We start from the raw sequence: 20,183 nt of genomic DNA on the forward strand, positions 1-20,183 counted from the left end.
CAAGTGAACCAAAAGCAGTGTGCAAAAATCTTTGAAGAGAGGCAATATGAAAATAACTTTGTGTCGCTTCATTAAGTTTGACTATAACTTACAGTTAAGCCTAATGATTTTAGCAGATCCTCTGCATATTGGTGAAAGCGAGAATAAGTTGGCAACCACATAGCCAGGACGCCAGTTTCGTCTTGGTAGCACTGTTATATTGCAATATGCATTCGATGTTAGGCTGGCGTAAAGTTCTTTCTTCATAACCTACTATGGGCACTATGATATACGAGTTATCGGGAAAAACGAACAATGGTGTTGTCCATTCACTATTTGAAAATCTGAGCTTCATTTTGTATCGGATTGAATTGGTTTTTGATACTTCTTAATCCATTGCAAAACTAACACGAATGATCGAAATGCATTAAAATCAATTACTAATTCGGACATATTTGATTCTACTGGAAAACTCACTATTCTCATTATCTTTTAAGATCGAATTTAGCATTTTGTAATCGTTGTCTACTGAAAATAATCATTTAAGTTACAATGGTGAATAAATTCATCTAAAATAAGAAAGCACCAGAACTCTATGCAATCGTGTTTGATATTAGATTTTTGAATTATATCACTATATAAATTCTAAACATTAGTATACATCTATTAACCGTTACTTTAACTACTGTGAGTGACAGACACATGTCTAACACAAGTTCCGCTTAATTAAAATTACACGTTTAAAACCTAAATCCGAAAACTCTTTAAACTAGTATTTGTGACTCAGAGAGTAATTACAAAACATGCCAGTATTTATTTCGGGACCATGAAACACAAACGGATGTAGCAAGCGCGCTACGTGACAAAAACTCATTCCATTTAATAGCAGGGCTTGAAGTTGTTTTTTCATTAATGAAGGTTTTGCGCATGACTTAGGGTTAAAGAGATATTGATAACTTGTGCAGTGGAAATAGAATTTTCGCTTTTATTGATTTATCGCGATGGTTTAGGTAAACGTTGATTATAATGACTTCAGATTATACTATAAATATTACAAGATAGCTTTAACTTTGTCCGTTTATATGTGTAGTTCCTTCTGAAGGAAGACTTGCCTCAGATATTCGTAAATAAATAATTACAAGATTGGATCGAAAACGGTCTTCACGTGGATCAGACACTAAACTACATCGTAGGCTTGCACTTTTACGAAGTGTAGATAAAGAGCTAGATTTTGAAATTAAGAAGAAAATTTTGGCACTCTGTCCTCGATATCTATTGCAAGTCTTTCACGTGAGCCAATTTTAGAACTTGTGAGTGGAAGGGAGAATATGAGTTAAAATAGTTTATATATTGTTGTTTTACAACCTGCAGCTACGCGAAAAAAGTATTTACAAAATGGTTAAAATCGAAATATTTAAATATTTTTCGAAGAGCGTGTTAAGAAATTTCTTTTCTTTATTAATGACATACAAATTTAAGCCATAAATGAAACAAACCATAACTTAGACCTGACTATGCATTATGTAACTTGGATTGGGATTTCTACAAATGAAATACAATAACAGTAGATACCTTTACGGATGAATAACAACGAAAAATGGCATTGTCTATATCCCGAAGCTTTCCTCGAGAACGAGACGTCCTAATTATGACCGGAACTACTCAAATCTCGTCTAACATCTTGTCTTATCGTGATTCTTGAATATAACACGGACTTATCAATTGAATTGATTCCGGAGTGACTTAAATCCTTAAGGACCTTATTCATCGTCTCCTATCGATGTACTGGGGTCAATACGCGAAGATATAGGTAAACAAGACAAATATCACACGCGATAAAGCCGGCAAACAAGGAATGAATAGGTAAAATCGCGTAACCTACTGTTAACGTCAGCAATCCTCCTACGGCAGGCGTTAAGCTTTATCATTGCCTTGCCTGAGGCCTTTGGCGTTGCCGTGCATTTATACCAAATAAATAACCTGTATTAGAAAATTTCAACAATAACCTTCAGTGAATTTACGTCTTTAGATCTGTAAATCTTTGCTTCAATGACAGAAGTTTATCCATGGGCAATTTCTGCGCAGGAACGAGCATTCTTATGAAGATAGTCTGTTTAATTTACTGGTTAGTTCTAATGCTAGGTATTGGGGAAGCACTCTAGTTGACAGAAACGAGACCGTAGCGGGGATACGGAACACAAAGAATTACAATAATAAAACCAGGAACGGACAGAGGAATTCCGCTTATCTTTTTGTGTTTGTCGAACACTATATGTCTCGCTCTTTACGCTAACGACTTCTTGTTGGTTTGGTCGATGCACTTGCAAGAAATTGAAATAAAAATCGCGCTTAAATGCAGAAAGTACACCTGTTAATATCGTCTCGTTTGGATTTCCAATTTTCTATTGCAAAAAAAATGTATTAACTATAAAAAGAGTCGAATATTTCACTATTGAAGGTCATACCATGAAAGACAATACACTATTAATAAAATGTAGTCGACCGTATTCTTTTTTGATGATAACTAAATATAGTGGATAAAGGAAAAGACAATGAAAATACACCTTAAAACATAATTTATTTAATGTATACCAGGAATTCAACAAGACATATTGATTTCCGTAAACCATTGTAAAAATTCTGTTTGAATTTAATTACAACCATGATATGATAATTATGCTTCAAGTTAACGACTCTCGTATAAATTATCCATTGATATAAATGGTAATATGTGTACTCTTCTTTGTATATAAATGACCTAATTATTGAACAATAGTTCCGTACCTGTAAAGGAATGTATTGATTTCCCTGATGTTTTAGCGTCGTGATTACGATAAGGTTATGGAATCTGCACTTTTACGACCGACCTAATTAAAGGTTGTACTACGGTATAGATTTCATTGATACTTAAAATACATAACGGTCGCATTATAACGCGTTAATTAACTTCTGTGTCGTGTTATTACCAAAACATCAAAGACAAACTATATTCCTTTTATATATAAATGTCGATATTTCATTCGGCAGGAACTTCATCGGATATGATATTGAACTGATAATATACAATTAAGCTACGGTGAATCTTGATGTCAATAATGTGTTTTAGGTTAAAATCTCCTGATAAAAAAATTGTGGACAGTTTCCAAAAAAGATGTTCAATTAATAAGCTATTTCTGTTCATCATTTATTATGTTTTATAGTTTTGATTTAGTAATATCTTGAACAGATATGTCCTTTTGGTCAGAAATTAATTTTGAAACGTGTCGTTGTCATTACATAGAAACCACAGCACCATACAAAGATATGTTTGCTGTGAAGCTTTTTGAAAATGTTAACAATGAACACTTGGTCTTTCGTGATAATGAAACATCGGCCATGTTTTTACATCTATTTGAATAAAATAACTGCAACTGGATCACGAATACTGAACGGTTTATCTATTGAGTGTTAAAGATCAATACGTTCAACCGACAACAATATTCTGAGCAATTTGACGAATTCCACACTATCCTTCCTCATTAATTACAGCTGTAAACCAACTTATTTTGCGATTAAATTTAAAGTATATTCCTGGTAGTTAGAATTCTCAAAAATAGATCGCAACGAAAAACCTGAATTTCTAGTAAAACAGAACATGTTGACTGTGAGTCGCGAAGATAAATGGACATGTAAATTGAACGTCGCGAAAATACGTTTGTTTACAATTACCTAGGCATAAGGTCCCCCTTCATTGATTTCAATCAACAGGTATAGGTTATGACATTCTGTTTGACTACAGCAACATCAGCGTGATAAAAATTGATAAGATTAAAACATGGGTCTGTGAATCTAATGTCGTCATTTTTATGCTTTGATACTCGAAATATTTTACGAATGTTGGCAACAGTCGTCAAGACTCGAGAAAGTGGCTTCCATATATAAATACTAAAATGATAAATACGCTTACCGATATAATCATGAAAACCCAACAAATGAATCAATAAACAACAAAATGTAATTAAATGCTTTTTCTACGAGACTACGAAGCAAATAACCGCAAAATGCAACAAACCATATATATTTATAACGTAAAGCATAAATCTGCAAAAAGGCAGATATTTAATTAACATTTGTGTGTAATTAAATATTTCAAGAGACCTCAAAACGGAAATTATAAGTCATGCATTCTGTTTCGTAAAGAAATAAAGCTTTTAATCAATATGGATTTTATACAGTCTGGTTTTTTTTCTTGTGGGAAGCGAACATTTATATGTAAGTAAAGCCTTCCTGTTGACAGATAAAATGTCAGTAGCGCGTTCTATCTGTTTCAACTGTCACATTCATTTAAGCCCAACAAGTTGAAAAATTTACATAACCGTATACTATATGTACGAAAACTACTGTTCTACTTTTCTCTAGTCAAATGATACTCAAGAGTTCCAAAGCATGATAAATAATTTAGAGGTTGAATTACGACAATGTCATTGTCAATTTTCGTTTAAGTTACAAAATGAAAGATTGCTATACCAGTGAATATCATCTCCTATTTCAATAGTATTCACGTTTTAGAGTTTATTTCTGAATAGGATATTGTTTAAGTACGAAAACGTTCACGACCGTTACATAAGACATCTGCACAGACCTCGCCTTCTTTCCAATCTCTGTTAATTGCTTAGATACTGTAGAATCATGTTCATACTTTCGTGACGTCTCATGGATCACAGTCCCGCAGAAAATGCTTGTGACGTCACCTTATCCGTGACCTCAATTGACCTTTGTGAGCGATGGCAGGCTCGCGTTGCATTATTTTGTATTTTGCCGTCTCAGAATTCATTCAATGACTGTTTACGGGTAGTAATAAGTGGGTGCGACAATTTTAGACAGATTTGATACATTAAACTGTGAATATCAACCCCTTCCGTCTGAAATTCCTTCGTTTAAACTGTCATGTCTCCATAACCTCGTGTTCAGTTTAACTCATTCTTTATTGTTGAAACAAAATGATTCTTTACTGTAAAGACCCAAAATGTTATTCGTGTTAATGTTATTCGTGTTACTTTGAAAAAATAGTTTTTTGAAGAATTTTTCACCTTAAATTTGAAACAGAAAACGTCATTAATTAACAAGGGCAAAGTAAATAGAGTACCATGTTATGAGAGGCTATGGTAATATGAAATCTAAACAGCGAGTCCAATTTCAAATTCTACGAAAATTAAAGGTTATGTTTGTGTCCTAAGATATGCATGACGTGGTTCATGGGTCAGTTAAGTGATAAATTTGTTTTCCAGACTTTCTCAAAATAAATTATAACAAAGAAAACAATGCTATCAATACAAATCTATCTTTGTTATGGTACAGCAATGATAACTAATATAAAACGACAAGATAAAATTACTCCCAAACATTATCAGACACCCATAATGATTTTCACGTGTTGAGAAACTGCGAGCACTGCTGACTGACAGGTAGACCTAGTGGAGGTTAATACTCCCGAAATGATGGCAAGTTACAAATGCAAACACCGTCCCGGCAAAACAATCAACAAACGTTTTAAGTTCAAAGTACCCGATAAACCAGGGTCTGGGTTGTTTTGGTAAATAGAATTCCGGGATTAGTGTAATCCTTGCCTCATCAAAGAAAGAGTGACTGGCAGAGATAAGTTATCGGCTAGATACTCCGCCACGGGTTATTTATAACGTTTAGGAGAACAAGTCTTTGTAAAAGTGAAAATTATATTGCTATACTGTCTAACATTGTTTTATAGGGGAATTCTTTTCTCTGTAAAATGTTAATTAGAATATCCGAAAATATCTGGTGTTCTATAAAACGTCACATTAGGAAAATTTCTGAAGGAAATGTTTAATTGAATTTGAATTTCAATACAGAATAGCATTAACGTTAATAGTTGTAGATGCATGTGGTTTGCTATAAAATGTACTAGTACTAGTATCAAAAGGAAATAGATAAACAAATTCGTCAGAACCTTTTTTAAACTCGAGGTGGAATATTTTAACATAATTTGAGATGTAAGGTATACGTAGTCATGCTTTTTTATTTTCTTTATACAATGTATATCTGATTTTAGGAATATGTTAGCTACTGTTTTTTTTAATTTCGAATCAAAGGATTATGCGTCAAAATTTTTTAAATGTAGAGATATGTCCGTCTTAATTTTCTATTTTGTATTTATAAGAATACATTATAGTATTTATGGTATCGCGTGCCATTCAAACCTATGAAACTAATGTTTAGTTATGGATAGAAATTGAACTAATGTAAAACATGTGGTAGGTCGTGAAATTGCATTTAATGCTATGAAGTGTCCGTGCCGTCCAACAAAGTCCACTGGCTAATTAACCTGTTTCTTTCACGAGACCATGATAGTATGTGTACGTGTTGTATAGTAATTGTAGTTGTACTGGTACTGTACCTAGACTCTAACATACCAGGGACCTTCGTGTTGGGGAAATCTGGGGCTATTTGTATTCACGAACATGCACTCTTTGTCGTACACTGTCTCCCCATGATAGGTAAAGCCACAAAGAAAGATTGACCTAACATTGTAATTTTAGTTCAGAATTCCTCATAACTGCATTTTTGTTTTAGTCATATGCGTTCATGGTTAACAATGTTAGTTTGAGGGGTATTTGTTTGTTCTACGGAAAAAACCACTCATTTTAGATTTTCTCAGTACTTCTATTCTGTTTTAATGATTTATCTTTTTCTCAAATTACATACTATGGAAAAAAGATACAGAGAGGTCTCGATTGCATCAAACTTATTACATGGTGACATTGCGATAGAGCCAGGGTTATGAGAAAAGCATCGTCGGTTATGCAAATATATTAACAACGTAATCAGCCTACACTGGCGGAGTATGGTGGAGGAGTCTAGACACTGGTATCTGAGGCTGTGAGAAAAGTTACTACTTGTAAATATATTTTGCGTACTCTGGTATTTTCTTGTAACAATTAGTCTTATTTGAGTACTGCATTATGATGACGTCACACCTAAACGCCCTAGATATATGAACGAGGGAATTAAGAGTTATCCATTGGTCGTTATCCGCCATCTATGTCGATTGAATCTGAACGGAAATAGTTTATCTCGTCTGCACACGGACTAGAATGACGAATAACTAGCACACACTTTCAATCGGTATTAGTTTGATAGTGAAAAAATAGATAAAACGGCTTGAAATGTCAGAGACAGTAGTTACACTAAGCTATGTGAATGTCAATGTCTCTTTGAACAAAGCAATATCTTGTCATTCACTTGTTGTGATTGACTGAGCAATGAACAATAATTACTTCACAAGCGTTGTAGTATTAACTAAACACAGTTACCCGATCTTATCTGTCTAAAGAGAGATTGCCTTTTTGTGAGATATTTTTGGGAATTTTTTCATCATTGATGATCTACAAAGATTTTTTAATGTTGTTTTTCAACATGTTTTTTATTGTTTCCATATAAAGCTCACTGAAGTTCATTCGTTTATGATTTTAAAGAATACCAAATTATGGTATATTATAGAAATTATTAAAAGACTAAAAGATTTTGTAAAAACATGTGAAGGCAAATCGCTTACATCGCTTTATAAGTATGATGAAATTCAAAAGAAAAAGAAAGAAAGACAGAGGGGGAGAGAAATTCCTATAGGTATACAAAAAAATCATGTATGAGTATGTGTCATGGTTGTCTAATAACTTATAAAAAGTATGATTCATAAACAGTATTAGCCATTAAGTCGCCCAGGACTGTGTATGTTCAGATCTTTGCTCGTGGTCTTTGTCCCTGTCTGGTCATGCATTTTTTTTCTCATAATGTCCAGAGCAAAAAACCTTTTTCCGGTAAATTTATACACAAGTGTATTGGTCCACGCTGTGAATTGTAGCTACACCCCTCGGCATCTGAACAATTTTGAACGGTCATAAAGTAGATTGATTAGTTTTTATGCTTCTAATGCCTTTTTGACCCGTTATTGACATTCAACGGTATGAAATAAGAAAACGATTTTATGTACTTCAGAGGAGAAATCATTGCTAAAGCCTGGAACGTTTAACTCGTAAACATAGTACGAATAATAAAAGCGATATTTCCCTAGGAGCATATTTAAGTAGTTCCCGACTAGATTTCATAGCGAGCGTGATATAGTGTATTGCTTTCCCAGTCAGGGCTTTTCAGGTTAATGGTGGATTGGCCCACAAACTTCCATGCATCACTGCAAATATTGGACAAACGAACGACCGTGCTTCGTGATTAAAGTTCACATCGATGGAACTAATTCACGTTTGTCTTAAAATACTACATTGTTGTCTTGGCTAAAAATGTCTAGGTTCGCCCTTTTTTCTGTCTTGTTCCAAATTGTTTTCGATGGGTAGTGCTCCTTTTCGGTTTGCATTTGCGTCTTAATTAAGAAATCCTTTGATTACTATGCCAGGAGTACTCGAGATTGTGTGTCGGTGAGGAAAACATTAACTGTTGCTACCAACAAACATATACAGGAAAAACCGAATTCGCTCTGTATTATAGAAAAAAAATCTCTCCAAAAACTCGTCTTAATTGCACTCCAAAACAATGTATCTGTCAAATTATGTTTGCGTAAGTTCAAACACTGGAATAAGTCAATGACCTTGGATATAATGGAGATTTAAAAGACGTATCTAGACAATGATAATGATAAATGTAGCAAATTGTTAATGGACATTTTGTAAAATAGCATTACCTGTGACGATATTATCTTAATTGTCATCGTCTGTTTACAATACTTATGAGAAAACACATATCCTATGTTGTGTATTTTATGTCAGCTTAACTTCCCCCCAAAACGTTGACCTTTTGAAATGTCATCACTGGTGAGATACAGATATATCTAGTGAAAGTGCGATATATGCAAAGATATGAAATACATCTTCATGAAAATTTATCATTTCGTTTTGGTGTTTGTTTCATGAAATATGATATCAAAATATGACATGTTCAGCACGAGATCTGACCATGCTTTTACTATCGCATCAGATCGTGTCGCAAAAGACAGGTGTTCAATAAGTACGAATGACAGATCAATGCAGATGTCAAAATGGATAGTAACGTTCACTATACCCATGAGCACGTCACTCCAACACGTGCAAACATTTAAGTGTCCTCTGCTGTCAAACTAAATGCCGACCTGCCCTGGGTGTTCCTGCAGGTGTTCCGGAATCACAATAAACAGATGAGAATATGCTTGTTTTGAGTCAATTCAAGAGAACGTATCTACCTGTTTTAGGTACACGTATGCATTAGCCTATTACCTGTGGCATGTTGTGACATTATTTTGGGCATTATAAAAATAAGAGTTTTCCCCCTGATCAATTCAAGATGACCGCCATGATACCTAAATGGGTAAAACTAAAACAAAACAAATCGTCCTTTTCGCAATGAAACTTTGTATAGAAGGTGAAATATATGAGATTTATCGTGTACTAATTCTGTAGCAATTGTGTTTTATAGTTTCAAAAGGACCAGTATTTGTTTGCTACTCATTACTAAGAAGCCGTTTGACAATGAAATACCTCAATAGGTTGAAACATTTTGTCGATGTAATTCATTGTTTTATCATTTGTTCTGACGTAAATGCCATTCATAGATAAAATATCACATTTTGTATTAAGTGAATATTATTTAAAACAATATGGTATTTGTCAATTTTTTCAATGAAGCTGAGGTAAAAAAATAACTGCTCTAAAATATCCTTTTTCATGAAAGTTTCTTTCGACTTGAGCGTACTTGAAGATGGACGTTTTTAATTACTGAAATGAAATTGATCGATCACACAAAATACATGTCTAAATTGACACGTGACATAACAATACATTGCTTACTCTTATAGCAGACGTGATGTACTCCGAGATAATTAAATGTGATGCACTTCGATGTAATTTGGCTGATAAATTAAATTACACATGAACAAAATATTTTTAATTATGCTACGTCGATTGATTCATGGCCACAATAATGTGTCGTTATGTCCTAATGGATTGACACCTTATGAATCAGCTTCATTATGTAATGAAATGAACATAGACAAACACTGTGTGATGCAAAATTTCAAATGTTTGTAATTGTTGAACTGAAGACCTTATTGATATTGCTCCGTTTCTCCATCCGCTGAAAATATGTCCACATGATTTCCCAAAAAATCATAAATGAGTATTGGAGAAGGTTATATTGATATATAGTATATACTTATAGAAAAGGGAAATTTGATTTTCTTTTATTTAGTTTTATCTCCCATAACAGAATTTACCAACGTAGAATCCAATGCGTCAATTAGTGTTATACATAGTGTTTTAAATTTTAAAACAAAGACACAAGATTTCATTATCAGATGCTACAATTTGAACGCGAACATTTGCAGGCTATTTTTTACAGAATCTGTGGGCCGTCTACATTTTCTCTTGCAGAGTTTAGCATTTTTATTAACTCCACTCGAGTTTCTTATTACTGACTCTTTTAAAGTAGGAGGGCAAAATATTTTCAATGGTAAGTGATTTTAAATGTATGTAATTGTATAAAGTCATGTTCATTAATAACTTTTTCTATCTTGTTTTTTTCAGGAACAAGGGAGACGGCGTTTATTTACGCCATTTTGAGTGCTGGTGTTGTGCACGCGGTGACGACCGCCTGTAGTCTGGGTAACCTAACAGACTGTTCTTGTGATACGTCACGGTACGGTGAACACACGGTGGAGGGGTGGAAGTGGGGAGGTTGTAGTGACAATATACACTATGGTGTATCATTTAGTAAACGTTTCGTCGATGCCCCGGAGACGCTGATGCACCAAAGTTCGCAGAATCTCCGAAATAAAATGAATCTACACAACAACGAAGTTGGACGTCAGGTAAGCCGCCATTTTGAATTTCCCTTTTAGTAGTACCGACTACTTCCGGTTATGTTTTGATTTATTATAATAGACTATACTTTTTGCACACAAAAAATTCGTTGTTACGTTATATTTATGTGGCCTTGGAGAAGATCAAACTACTTTTCTGATCGTTTCATGATTCAGGAACTATTCAGAATATTAAGCATTCTGTTAGGACCATTTTTCTTTTAAGTGTGTACAAGTTTCATACGGAAACATTTTGAAAAGAAGAGTGTAGAATGTTTTTTTTTGCTGACGGAATAGAATGTTTCAGTCGGTAGCTGACTTTTCATGGCGGATTACCAACCTTGTATATGAATTCTTAGCTCTTGTATTCAATTGAACTTGATGGTAAATGTAACTACATTTCTTAAAAAAGACTTGTTATTAAGCGTTAAGGTTTGGTTTTAAGTGGAGTATACTCCATAAAGGTGGGTGGTATTAAATACCGTAGTGTCTCGATTATCTTCAATGAATTCCCTAGTGCTTAAATGTAATTCCAAAATCTATTTTTAGTTTGAAACTGGTACAACAATAGTCTAGTGGCAAGCACAGCACATTGAGAACATAAATGAACCCAACAATTATTCAGAAAGGAAGTAAGACCACGTGTAAAATTAGGTCAAATATAAAACGCAGCCAACTCTATAGAAAAGTCAAGGCCAATTTTACGTCCCTTATACAACTTTCTTATCAAGCATCAAAGTTAACGTAAAAAAAAATTGATCCCACTCCAAAGAAACAAGCGATGACGTAAGTACCGTGTAATTGAACTCGTTGACCCGGAAACACTTTTATTGTGTTACCTAACAAGAAAAGAAGGTGCGGACACCGGAATATCACTACATCAAACAGCCAATCCACCGGTCCCATTATGACAACATTACTGATGACCTTTAAAAGGTCAAATCTATTTTATATAACTTACGTACAGAAATGGCATATAAATGTGATAAATTACAGGAGTATTTTAAGATATCTAATGGAAGTTAAGTTGTTTCCATGATCACTTTGAAGAATATCAGGTTAAATGATGTACATTTGATATAGAAACGAAGGTTGCTGTATATTTTTATTGAAAATGTATTAACGATGACAGATGCAAGAAAAGTGGGTATGGTATCTTGTAGCCAATGCCAAGGTACCAGTCTAATTTTTACTTCATATTTTTGAAGACTTTTTGTTTAAGTTTTTGTTTTATTGACAGAAAACAATTTGGATGTAAAACGTTTAAGAGGTATCGTTGGACATATTGATGGCTTAGGTCGTGTGTCAATGAGATAAGAAAACATCGCGGGTTTACTATCCACCATGCTATTGATATAGTCGTGCGAAATGACACACGAATATGTTAACTGTTACGCCGGTTTGGCTGACAAATACTATTAAGTCCTTTAACAAAGGACTCCCAATAACGTTCCATATTATTGTTCATTTCGATATAGAACGCAAACCCTATAAAACGAGTTATTGCCCTTTGATTGTCGCTAGGTTCACGACTGTGATTAAACGGACACTGTTAACGTCTGTCATTAATTCATGTCTTACCCGAGCGATGTACGGCGACATAAACTGTATTTATCGTCTGGCCAAATAAAGTATGCTCGTTATAGCTAATAGCTTACCACCGATGTGCACCCTCTATTACAACCAGAAAAGAAAAAGTTGCAATCTCCGCCGACAAGATTTTTTATTACAGCTTTTGTAATGTTGGTGTGTCTTTGTGAAAAAAGCTCTATATGGAAAGAGTGTGTATACAGTATTAAGTTCGTACCTTCATTTATTCAATTAATATCTTTCGTCAATATCCCATTTGAGGCATTTGCCAGGCATTGACCACTGGTCGGTGGTTTTTCTGCTAGTGCTCCCTTTTCTCTTAACAATCTAAACATTGCATATCCTTAAATGGCCCTTGATGGTACTATATAAACCAATGAAACCGAACTGAACTCAACTCATCCCTTATAAGTTAGTCCTCTTCATATATTTCCTGAATTAAAATAATGCGTACATGTTAAACTTGATGTAACACTAACCGGCATACAACTGTCATTACCACAGACTTAGGAATTAACTATCGGAACTTTGATATGTTCGAACATATTAATTAACTCTAATAACTAAAATCTAAAGTGTTCTTGGTGTCAGGTTTATTGGTAGGAAACCCAGATGAGTATCAGGAGAAAAAATATCGACCAGTGATCAGTACCTGGCAACAAATCTGTATGAAATGAGAACTCGGAGATGGAGGATTTTGGTATATATGTCGGGGCTTTTTAGGGGCCCCAGAGCAGACAATACCAACATAGATGACGTTAATTAAGCTGATAGAAAGTTGACATCATTATGAAGATTCCTTCTCTAGCGATGATTTAGCTTATTGTTTGACACCTATTTTACGCCGTGTGAATTTACGAGCGGCCAGTCAGACGTGTGACAGGTCTGTTAGTGTTATTAATTAGAGCCTAGACAGTTTATACCTTCATTTATCGCTCTACTGAGTATTAGTGGTCAGTTGTGGTCACTTGGTCAAGTCCGGCCAGGTTATGGATATGATGGTCAGTTGTATATGCCTATCGACGGTCTTAGTGTTTAGGCCGTTAACAAATCTCATTTTGATTTTAACTAATCCATTTTTGGCCATGTTTTGAAGTTTACTCCTGAACCATATTATTATAAATGAGGTTAAGAGTTTTTCTGAATCAACGAAACACTATCCTTATTCAATATAACATATTTAATTATATTTTGAGACACGAAATATCAATTTTATCATTCTAGAAAGTGTAGCGAGTGTGAATTTCTGTATCGTAAGAGGAGCTGTCCTGTTAATAGCCACAACACGAATGTTTTGAGACTTGCAGTCATTGGTATACCAACGTGATTATATAATGAATTGGCGTGGTTACTTCCTGACGCAATATATAATATTTTTATCAGGAAGTTACTAGGTGAAATCCCTTATACTTTCTTCTGCTTGCACAAACGTAATATTTCGATGAAGCATTTCGTTGTGTCTTTAACAAGGCTAATGCTTCAAAAGTACCTTCAATCTAGATCAGCATCGAGATAGCTTTCAAAAGACTTATGTATACATCAATATAAACATAATACGGATACAGATTGTTGAACATGCTTACATAACCCGTTATTTGTACTTCGGTGGGAATCCGTCAATGACGTGAAATGATAAAGTAGATCTGCTGTCATCACTACCCCATCCGTCTTGTAGATATATACTCTAACTTAAATAGATACCTATTAACAAAAAGGGCCTTATTCAGTATTCATGAATAATTCATATCACAAATGCATCAAATTATGATAAATGTATTTTCAAATTTAGTAATATGTACTATTGTAACGGTACAGAATGACTCCATTTTATTCAGGAATGTTATTTTTTCAATTATAATGTTATTTGGGAAGCATACCTACACAATATCAATCATTTAGGAGTTTTCGTCATTATGACACGCTAATAAAAGTCAAATATGACTTTTCCATTCCTCCAAGAAAAGCACAAATTATGAGGCATCTAACCTTTATCAAAGCGTTGACGTAAATACAATTTTTATAATGAATCTTGTTAAAATGTTTACTTGTGTTTATGACCAATCCTTATATATATATATACATTGGTTGTTTAACAATAAACATTAAACATTTTTATTGAATAGACCATTAACGTGTACTGTGACTGGCGTTTAAACCTTTAATAGTAAATTTAAAAATATTGAATCAATGTTTGACTGATTTTTGGTGAACTTTGGTGTCCTTGATCCTGTTTTGTTCTCATTATTCAAGGGTTTGAGGAATGCAACTGGTGTCCCATTTTGCAATGCATATAATTTGTCATCTGTCGAGGTTTGTTTTTCTGTGTCTCCCATGTTACCTTATAGATGTAGCATTAAAATATATATATCACAAGGAGATACAACATGAGTAAACCGCAGCCTTGAACAATTAACATTCATTGTAGTCATGCACGACGCGCATAAGACGGTCATACTTAAGTGACATTTTTGTTTAGAAATTAATTTGTTTTCATGAAATAAAAAACCCAATATATTTGATTGAATGACCGTAAGATATGAAATAGTTCTTCTGATTTACAAATCATTAAAACAATATCTATAATTATAAGATAGTAGAAGACAATATTTGATTTAAAAGTAGTTGTAGTACACCGATACCTTACATTTATATTAAAAATGTAGGGCATACTAGAGTAACGTTATAATTTGTCTTATGTATTACTAAACACGGACCGTAATTATAAAGTTTGTCATTGTTTCCCTATATCATCGATCACATAAAGCACTCGTTAGCGTGGTGTGATTTACACAGTAAGGCTCCAAGAGATATTCCCCGGGGGTACGGAAAGGTTCAAACCAATTTGTTTGCAAATCTGTTTTTTGTTTTATTGCCGCCACATAGTTTATTCAAGTATCAGGAACTAGACTTTACTCAGCTATAAATTTCCGTGAGTTGTGCCCTGTTGATTTCAATGTTCTCATGAAAAACAAATTCATTACCATTAACTTGATCAAAGTAATTCAGACAGCCGCGGTTTTTACATCTTTTTTCTCTGGACTGTAAAACTGCCATTGTACACATGCATTTCGTATTGGCTTACTGCTTCTCCCTAACTTGACAGACTTATGTGGCATGTGGGCCGATTAGTATAGCCCTTCACAGCAATCACAGGCCGACTTGGTGAAGTAGGATGGGAGGAATTCATTGCTCCCGTCCGAGCCTACAGGGTAAACATATAGTAATATGACACTGTTAATTTTCTCTCTATAAAGCCACAGAATATCCTTTCTACATACCAAGTCATCAAACATCCCCTTGTGTTCTGCTGCATATGATACCCATACACACTGCAACTCATGTTATTTTCGCGAAGACAAACCTTAAAAGCAAACCTTTGTGATTTTGGCACAAAATTCTGTTAATTAAAATCCATCACCTCTTGTCTATTTTCACTCTCAGTTTAAACTTTCACCACAATCGTTCAACATTTAAAACTAAGAACTATCACTTTGATTATCCAATCTTAGGCATTTAGTGTTCCTGTCCTAAAGTGATCTATTGTGCTGCGATAGGAGTGATGAACTCACATCTTTTATAGTGATTCAACAGATACACTAAGAACAATCACTATATATAGCAGGCTGTTTGGGAAGCTTATTTCTATTGTATATTCTTGTGATAACAGTCACAGTAGGATGACCCACTAAGTTTGTGCTTAGTGTTAGAAACCAGTAGGCTCTCTTCTAAAATTGTAAGTTTGTGCTTATTGTCAGAAACCAGTATGCTCTATTCTACAATTGCTAAAATTGTAAGTTTGAGCTTATTGTCTGAAACCAGTATGCTCTATTCTACAATTGCTAAAAATGTAAGTTTGTGTTTATTGTTAGAAACCAGTATGCTCTCTTCTAAAATGGTACGTTTGTGCTAAATGTTAGAAACCAGTATGCTCTCTTCTAAAATTGTACGTTTGTGCTTAGTGTTAGAAACCAGTATGCTCTCTTCTAAAATTTTAAGTTTGTGCTTAGTGTTAGAAACCAGTATGCTCCCTTCTGAAATTTTAAGTTTGTGCTTAGTGTTAGAAACCAGTATGCTCTCTTCTAAAATTGTAAGTTTGTGCTTAGTGTTAGAAACCAGTATGCTCTCTTCTAAAATTGTAAGTTTGTGCTTATTGTTATCATAAGTTTGTGCTTATTGTTAGGAACCAGCATGCTCTCTTCTAAAATTATAAGTTTGTGCTTAGTGTTAGAAACCAGCATGCTCTCTTCTAAAATTATAAGTCTGTGCTTTGTATTAGAAACCAGCATGTTCTCTTCTAAAATTGTAATTGTATGCTCCCTTCTCTTTATTTATCAATGATACAGATGAAAAAGCAACACAATTTCTAAAGAAACACTTTCGGAAATATGAAATTTTGTGTCGATTAAGTACTTCAAAGTATACATTATTTATGGTTTACTTTAAAGTCTGGTTACAGATTAGACAACATTTTACCTAAGTTTGGACGTACTTGAGATATATAATTGCCATGTTGACTCCCAAACGAGGGCACAGCGTCCTTCGTACTGAAGCTATGTACACGTTAACTTTTTGATGACATAGAGAAGGCTAAAAAGAAAAGAAAAACATTTACAAGATGTTGTTATCTCAAAAATATAAATAAGTTACACCCGTTTTCGGAATCCTTTCCTGACCGAATTTTTACAATTTACGACACAGCATTCCTTATCAGTCCTGGTTCTTAAAATTCTAAATACCGTTGTAATTTTGTATGCTTACATCTCCGAGTTGACTGAAACACCTTGGTACCTGGAAGAATGTCGCTACGACGAGTATGATAATGACAGTAGTATAATTAACAGTTTAAATAACAGAAAACTGATATACGGCCCGGAGACCTACATCGACTCTCCCTTGTAAGATCTATCACGACAAACTACCGACACTCAACACCACAATTCATCTGACAGCCACCCATCGCAACAACTTAACAAAATGAAAATGAGATATTTTATACGTTACCCTTCTATTTTGCTTTACCAGTGGAAATGTTTTGAATAACATGTGTTGGGGTTTCACAACTTTCTATTTCATCATATCTTTTAAGGAAAATATTTCATAACTGGAAATGGATAAAGGTTTTGTTTGTTTGTTTGGTGTATCAAGCTGACAAGCCTTTTGGTGTAAGGCAATAGAATCAAACTATGAATGAAACCAATTTTATGACCATTAAGATGGACCTATAATCAATGGTTACGGGGAACATACATAGAGGTATCTTAACTAAAACGAATGTATACATCTTTACTTCAAATTATTATAAGTAGGGGAATAGATCGCTCCTAATGACACCGTATTTGTATTTCAATAATTTCTATGCAGATTTGGTCTTTAATCTGTGACCTTTCAGAAATATTCAGTATTGTTATTAACCAGCTATTAAGAATAAAAAGATCGGCAATAGTTTCCGCATCATTTAAAATTTATTTCCAAAATTAATTATCATATTGGATTTCCTTTTGTTTATTTCTAAAATTGTCTCTTAAAGTTAGCTCGGACTTTGGGACCCGATTCTGAAAGCGACTACACAAAAATTGGAAAAATAATGTTAATCAAATTTTCATCTTCAAAAATGGGAGTACGTCAAGTTTTGAAATACCTATTTATCGATCATTGTAGCAATGGGTAGAAATATATCTAATTTCAAAATAAAAAGCATTAAGAAGAAAAGGCACGGCAAGCTATCGTCTATTGCTGAAAAGAAATACGAAGGGAAATTGAAATGTTTACTTGATGATTACAATAGATGGTTGATATACATGCTCTTTCCTTTTTAAAATTCATCTTATGTTCTTGTTTCACTGAATGATGAAAGGCGAAGCGATCATTAAGGTTGAAATAGATTATTCCTGCTATGTCTTTTACACTTTCTTTTAAGATTGAGGTAACAATTATTTCACTGATATGCATTGAGACTTGAGATTATTTTGGCAATGCACGTACTCATCCACACATCTACATTCACAACCATACGTCTTTGTATGCTTTCATGTTCTCGATTTATGACTTTGGGCGGGTAGAGGAGTTTAAAAAGAATGAATACATTCTGTATTATTTTCTTTTTAATGGCTATGCTTCGTCCTTGAAGCATTTGTTTTTCACGAAAAATCATGTTTGTTTGTGGTTGTCGAGCTTTGCGGTGTAGCATAAGATCGTCCATTTTGATTTGAATGGTGCCCATTTCTTTAGAGGTGGTGCTATATAAGTGGTCATGGTATTTCATCCGTTTTGAAATCTGTAAGCTGTTATTCTATGAGAAGTTGTTTTTTTCGTTTTTATCGTCCTCTGTCATCTAGTGAATCCTCCCTCTCTGTCTGACTACGATATCATATCATCCCACGAAACATAACATTAAGTCAGCCTATAAGTTTTATTGTCGAGCGGATTCCATGGATATCGAAATGCTGTAAATTTAATTTTACTTTTTATCTGAGCTGGATAATTCTGAATTTCAAACATATTGTGTCTGGAATGAACTTTGAAATCGGAGCATTTATGGAATTCTGTCATTATGTTACACACAAACAAAATAATTTCATCATGAATTGTATTGGTGAGATGTCTGGTTATGTAAGGAGTTCACAGATTTATTTTGGACAAAGTCATACCAATATGTTGCGATATTGCTATGGTTAATAATGATTGTAGATTGAATAGTATTATTGCATGGACGTTTAAAATTGATTATTGATGTTAAGGGACGCTTTCATAAGTGACTGGAATGAACGTAGAATCTGATCAGACACCGTTTGTTGCAGCATTCTTAAGAGACAAGGAGTTGGCCAATATTACTGTACGTCTTGCTCGAAATGACATTGATACATAAAGTTGAGCGATCGACCTATACTCGATGGTCATTCCCAAACACGGTTGTTCATAAAACATCTAATTGACGACGCATCCCATTGGGGAGGAACACATACTGGTATATGTCTCTACTATGAAATCGTCAAATTGTATTCTGATAATCTGTCAATAGATTCCATTAGAATCCATGATAATATTAATTATATATCTTTGTTAACGTACGGTTTCTTACAAATCGTAATGTCTAGATAACTGCAGAAAACTTTATTTGTAGCACCTTTAAGTTATGATGCCCACTGTCATATACTGCGACAAATCGTTTTACTGAATACCTTGTTTCTAATACATATCCATAACATCATCATGGTTTGTGATATTGATATGTTTATGTCGCTGTTGTTATAGCTTCTTTTGCACCTAATTCGTCACACGGCAATTTAAAAATGTTTTGATTCAAGTTAAAATTGCGAGAAGAGAATTCAAGCACACTCAACTGAAATAGTTATACTCGTAAGTAGAGACGCTTGACAATTATACAAAGACATTTGTGAATAAGAAGCCTATATCAAATGTCTTTAAGAAAGGTCTAATTGGATTATCAGATGACCTCTATGTCAGATAAGGGGATATGGTTTCCTGACTGATGTCTTGTGAAAGGCCTTGCTGTCGTCGAGGAAGAATCGTGAGCTGTTGTATTTCATGTCATATAGGAACGAGGCTTGTTCCCGAGTGTTCCATACTAGAACGAGGTTGTCTTCTGTGTTATGCGCGAAGACGAGGCTGCGATTTTGTCAGTTTGTTTATCGGTTGTTTCTTGTTTTACATCACATGTTAGTGTACAAGAAGACACGAAGTGATATAATACGACTGTAAAACGAAAGATCCAATAACATAGTTGTTGTATATGTTAGAGTAC

General features: G+C 34.1%; 1 protein-coding gene across 1 annotated transcript in view; it reads left to right on the forward strand.

Moving 5' to 3' along the window:
- The window catches only part of LOC138305036 (protein Wnt-16-like), a 42,920-nt gene that overhangs the window by 6,525 nt on the left and 16,212 nt on the right, over positions 1 to 20,183 (forward strand). The window contains exon 3 of the mRNA XM_069245446.1: positions 10,557 to 10,840. Coding sequence (XP_069101547.1) covers positions 10,557 to 10,840 — 284 coding nt within the window. The remainder of the gene's footprint in view (positions 1 to 10,556; positions 10,841 to 20,183) is intronic.

Source organism: Argopecten irradians, chromosome 12, assembly GCF_041381155.1.
Source record: "Argopecten irradians isolate NY chromosome 12, Ai_NY, whole genome shotgun sequence".
Taxonomy (NCBI): Eukaryota; Metazoa; Mollusca; class Bivalvia; order Pectinida; family Pectinidae; genus Argopecten; species Argopecten irradians.